The sequence below is a fragment of the Xenopus laevis genome, chromosome 1L, assembly GCF_017654675.1.
Source record: "Xenopus laevis strain J_2021 chromosome 1L, Xenopus_laevis_v10.1, whole genome shotgun sequence".
NCBI classification, from domain to species: Eukaryota; Metazoa; Chordata; class Amphibia; order Anura; family Pipidae; genus Xenopus; species Xenopus laevis.
Genome location: NC_054371.1, coordinates 137,588,735 through 137,594,734, shown reverse-complemented (window position 1 = coordinate 137,594,734; position 6,000 = coordinate 137,588,735). Strand labels below are relative to the sequence as shown.

At 34.4% G+C, this 6,000-nt stretch overlaps 1 protein-coding gene across 5 annotated transcripts in view; it reads left to right on the top strand.

Moving 5' to 3' along the window:
* jak2.L (Janus kinase 2 (a protein tyrosine kinase) L homeolog) overlaps positions 1–6,000 on the top strand; it is a 92,353-nt gene that overhangs the window by 63,758 nt on the left and 22,595 nt on the right. For all 5 annotated transcript variants that reach the window (XM_041579919.1, XM_018244814.2, XM_041579922.1 and 2 more), the window contains 4 exon segments: positions 1,564–1,675; positions 3,194–3,380; positions 3,752–3,879; positions 5,519–5,653. In XM_041579919.1, coding sequence (XP_041435853.1) covers positions 1,564–1,675; positions 3,194–3,380; positions 3,752–3,879; positions 5,519–5,653 — 562 coding nt within the window.

Sequence of the window (6,000 nt, the reverse complement as noted above, 5' to 3'; positions counted from 1 at the left end):
GCTTTGTAAGTGTCAATGAATAAAGGATTGTTGTGTAATGAAAGTGGGATTTTGTGAAGTGGCGAATGTAGAACATAATTAAGGGAGTGATTTTGAGCTGCATAGCAGTCAAGAGATGTTGTTGTGTAGAGATCTCTGTTGAGAACCCATTCCCCGGCATAACGAAGGAGTGCTGCTTCATTATATTCCCTGATATTCGGGAGGTTGGTTCCACCTAAGTGTTTGGGTTGCTGTAATTTAAAGAGACTAATCCTCGAGCGTTTTTTGTTCCAAATGAACAGTCGAAATGCTTGGTTTAATTTTTTTAGGGTCGGTTTTTTTTATGTAATATGGTAACATCTGGAGCGGATATAACAATTTGGGAAAAAGGATCATCTTGATAAAATGTATCTTGCCCAGAAACGTTAGGTTTTTGTGTTTCCATTGATGTATCTCCCATAGAATATTATCTATGATCTTTCGTATGTTTAAGGAATAGGTGTCTCGGTGATGTGACGGCAGACTAATGCCTAGATATTTAATACTGTGTGTGGTTTTCTTTAAAGGGAAGTGAGGAAGCCAATCAGTCGGGTCTGAGTGATATAACTGCAGCGCTTCGGTTTTATCCAAGTTAATCTGAAATCCCGCAGAATCATGTCTTTTTTAATGCAGTGCTGCCTGGGGGGCCACATATCAAAGCCACCCAATACTGGCTTTCAGCCTTGTCCATTGCGTACAGGGATTTCTATAAACAGATCCCATACCTGTATTATAGATTATGAAATCCCTGGATCTTGAGGATAGGCTGTTGTAAACCTGATTGTTGCTGCATTGTTCAAGATGTAAAAAGCCTACTCACATTAAATGCTTTTTATCCTTATTTTTGCTGGTTCTTTCTACATGAATCTTGATGATGAAATCCTCAAATTCTTATTTTACATTCTTAAACCATTGCAATATTCAACCCCCCCCACCACACACAAACATACAATGTTTGCAGAGTGGTTTACCCCTTCTCATGCCAGCCTCTGTGGGATCTATTCTTTTTGGCACTACATAACTTTTCCAGTCTTTTGTTGTTTTGAAATGTGTAGCTGGCATCAAATTCAAGATGAGCATATACAGTATCTTTCAAAAGACAATAACAAGTTTCTCAGTATCAACATCTGATATCTTATCTTTGTACTATTTTCAATTAAATATAGGTTTTAAATAATCTGCAAATCATACTATTATCCTATACTTACATTTTATACTCTGTTCCAATTCTTTTTAAAAATGGGGTTGCATTTGGTCAGCACATTCATTTTTTTAAACTGCTTAAGAAGTTGAACACATTCTAACAACACAGGCGTCAATTCATTAAAAAAATGTCCTTACTGTCAGAAAATTCTGATAATTAGAATGTCACAGAACAAATATACAAATATTACAGAATTTAACTCTAAAGTGCCACTAAGAGCAGTTTCAATGAAATGTAAGTACTGGAAGTCTTCTACCGTATTTCATTTGTATTATATGTACTGTTTATTTTGACCAGTGCTTTAACAATTTTGTCATATTCCTATGTTTTTTTTAATCAAGAATGGAATTCGCCATTAATAAGCTGAAAAAAGCAGGTAACCAGAGAGGCCTTTTCATTCTTCGATGCAGTCCAAAAGAATTTAACAAGTATTTCCTCACATTTTCCATAGAGGTAATGAGAATTGCATTGTAAGGGTTTTTTTTTATAGTGGGCTGGTATATACTGTATATGAAATATTGAATAATATATTTGTGCCTGGTTAGGTAAAAGGAGAACCCTATCCAAGGACTAGAAACCTAGAAGTCTGAAATTGATCAGGAGTTCATGCGGAAGAGCCTTTAATTCCTTAGTGGCTCAAGATATATTACACATTATTGTCAATATATGTAAAATTTACATATAAATACTGTAGATTGTTCTGTGTTTCCTTGCCTCATCTTAACATAATCCTGAGACCTGAAGTGTTCTGAGACCTTGGACATGATACCTTACTGTTCCAGTTTTCTACCCTACCTTACACACAGGTTAGACTTGAGTAATGGCACCCCAAAGACAGGCCAATGCCCACAAAATCCACACAAGTAGTCACCACCGCTCTGTAATTAGGCCAATGAGAGATGCCTCAGATCCAAACCAAGCACTCTAGCAGTAGAATATTTAATGTAGATGAAACCACACTCTTCCTACAAGCAGTCAAATAGTTATTCTGCATGCAGCATAGCATGCATTGGATCAATGCACATAGTTACACATTTTCAGGCTATGGGGTTTTTTTCAGAGCAGCAGGGGCAAAACATCTTAAATATTATATTTAGTATTATAAAAGGTATAATCGTGAAGGGATACAAAGTGATGTGACCAAATGGACATACATTAAAATGATCACAGACTTTTTTTTTTAAAAAAAAAATAAAAGGGAAACACAGCAAACCTATACTGTACCCATCATAGAATTTCCTGGTCCTGGAGGCAAGGGGAAAACAAACACGATCAACTCCCAACCGAAACTATTCCTTAAAAAAAAAATCTTAGCAAGAAGGGTTGTCACTATTTATCACAGATTTCTGGGGCATCAGGTAACTGGCCAGTTAACTCTTACATGACCTGTATCATGGCATAATTGTTAACATATTCGCTACACAAGTAATTATACAATATGACATGTTCTGTATTGGATATTTCTGCAGCCAAGGGTACCAAAGCTGCATTAAATTGTTCTGATTTCCCTATGTAAATATATATCAGTTTTTGTACCACAGCAGCCACCAACATAGTTGTGGCTACTTTTTCCAAGTGATAATTATTAGTTTCAATTCATGTTATCATGTTATCCATAAATATAGATGTGGCAAGCCAGCTATTTCTTAGTTCTTGGAACAGATCAAGAGTGAAGCCCAGGAGCTACAGTTTAGGGCACTCAGGGAGGCTTTGGAGAACTGTGAACTTAATGTCTGCCTAAAGTGTCTACAATTGTATTTTTTTGTTTTTACTTTTTGCTGTAACTCTCAACATGCTCCAATAGCTAAAGAGTATTGTAGTACAGTAATGGATTTGTCCATTTTACTTTATATTATCCAAACTCCCTATTGCACATTGATTTGCATATGTATTCAGCATTGTTCTATAATTGAGGAATTCATTTTAGTCATGGAAAGTAAAAATAACCTCCTTGTTTCGTTTACCTTGCAGAGAGATGGTGTAATAGAATACAAACATTGCTTGATTACAAAAAATGACAATGGAGACTACAACTTGAGTGGAGCCAAGAAAAGTTTTGCCACTCTGAAAGACTTATTAAACTGTTACCAGAAAGAAACCGTTCGCTCTGATGGAATAATATTTCAGTTCAGGCGGTGCTGCCCACCAAAGCCCAAAGGTTAACTAATAAATCACTATGGAATCATTTTACAATGAATACAAATATGTTTATCAGTTTGCAAAATTGCCATTCTGCTGTTTCATTTACTTTGTTGGCTTTGAAGTCAGAGAACCTTGAATTACCATATTTAATTTGTCACGTACAGTCAGTGTTAAATGTCGGTGACATTTGTGTATTTAAATACATTAAACATATTAATGATAATATTAATATAATGAGTAAAATTTTTTAGCTGTGTGTCCTGCTGGGTCTTGAAGGATCTGTATATTGTATAACTGTGTGACGTTTAGAGACCAGGAAGTATTGAAGATAGATAGTACAAAAGACAGCATTATATATTTGTCACTTTTTATTTGTGTATTTTTCAGAAAAATCCAACCTGATTATCTTCAGGAGCAATGAAGAGTCTGAAGTGTCTGCATCACCTACGTTGCAAAGGAACAATAATGTAAATCAAATGGTGTTCCACAAAATCAGAAATGAAGATCTGCATTTTGTAAGTTTACAACATAAACGACTATGCAATAGTGCCCCCTTTAACACAACACAGTGTCAAAATGTATTAATGTTTATGTATTTCTAGAGTTTAGGTATGATGCTCTAAAATACAGAAAAAACACATGTCCACATCCACAGATTAAATTTATTTCTTTTTGTGTGGGCAACTTGGAGACTGACTGTAAACATCAGGCCCAAACTGGGGCAAAATTAAAATGATCCTGTTGCTGTCCAAATACCATGTGTTCTATCTGGAACAACTACTGTAAACACATTGTGTATGCAGTCTCTTTTTGTTTTAACCTGTGCACTAATATGATTACTTTTGGAAAACAGAGGGGACCTGTCACCTTAATAATAATTCCAGATCCTATTTTATGACATTGGTCAAGTAAAATAAACTTCAGTTACACAAAATAAATTGTTTCAATTTCGTTTCTTTTAGTCTTGGAAATTACAATTACAACAAGCAGACAGCAGCCATTTTATGGACACTGTTATTAAGGCAAGCTTTAGATCACGCCAACATCTTGTTTATAGGGCAGAGTTATTAAGGTTTGAGTTGTGTTTTCCATGAAAATTTTAGTGTTTGAGTTGATTTTTTGTTCAAAACTCACATTTTCAGGTTAAAAAAAAGCAAACTTTTTTTAATTATACCCCGACCTTGGAAATAGCTAGAATCCAAAAATACACCATCTAAAACTTGTCAAGGTCATGTATGAGTCAATGGCAGAGGTCCCGCAAACCATTTCAAGATGTTAATAGCCTTCATGATGTCTGATGTTTTTTCTGAGAGTTTTCAGGTTGTTAACCCCAAACTCGCTGATTCAAGTTTTTCCCCATTTGAGTTTTCTTTTTGAATTAGAAACCATTTGAGTTGTGAGTTCATTCGAGGTATATAAAACTCAAAAAAAATCAACCTTTGATAAATAACCCCTATATGTTAGAGTGGGGACCTGATAACCATGCCCATGGACTGGCTACACAATTAGATGTTGAAGATGGAGGGGGGATGTAAGGACTGCAGTGACATCTAGGAAGTGCAGAATTGAAAGTAAAAAAAAAAAAAAAGTCGGCTTGTCAGTTGGGCTGGCAGGAAGATTTTGATAGGGCACACGAACATCACCATTGTTATTGCTCAATTGTCACATACAGGTAGAATTCTATTGTTTCTACCTGTATATCTGACGATTCAACTCTACAATGTGTATTGAAAAGAATGATCTTTCCTGGAAAGATCGTAGTTGTAACATCTATGGCCCCCTTTAGGTATAGAGGAGGGACATTCAATATATGATTGACAGCTGAGAGTATTAGATGATTTTATAATTGGTATGGATGTTTGAATAAAAAAAGAATTTGGATTACTTGTTTAATTTTAAAAGGACTTTATTATACAGATTTTAATGTCCAACTTCCTAAATTATATAATGAATATTTTTCCTCCTTACCTATATTTTCACTCACTTGTACTTTTAGATTGTCCCTAAATTTGACCAAAGATATTCTCCAAGATCTAATCTCTGTGTGTTTAAAATTTAAGTTGGAGACCATTTCATCTTTCAGTTGTAAAATTTATAAATTATAAAATCTATAAAAATTTCAGTATATGTTTTTGTTACATCTCTTTTCATCAGCTGGAAAATCTTGGGCAGGGCACTTTTACCAAGATATTCAAAGGTAAACGAGAGGAACTGGGAGACTATAATAAGATTCATGTCACTGAAGTCCTTCTCAAGGTTTTGGACAAAACGCACAGAAGTTTTTCAGAGGTTTGTATTTTACGAATAGAGAAAAATTTAAATATTATAGTCAATATAAATTATTCTAATTCATTTAGAGGATTCTTGTAAACTCTCTTGCTATGTAATTTATTAATCTAGTTATGCTTTTATTAGGGTTGCACTGATGATATAATTTTTAGGTTTGTCCAAATGCTAAATTCTTCCAAAGATATTTGGTCAATTACTGAACCAAATCGGAATCCTAACAGGCATATTTAATTTGAGCAAAAAAAAAAAGTGCAGCTGTGAACAAACGATTTTTTAGTTAATTTAGTTCTCCAAAACCTTAAAATCACAAGAATTTTAATATTTGGATAATAAAAGTAATATTTGCA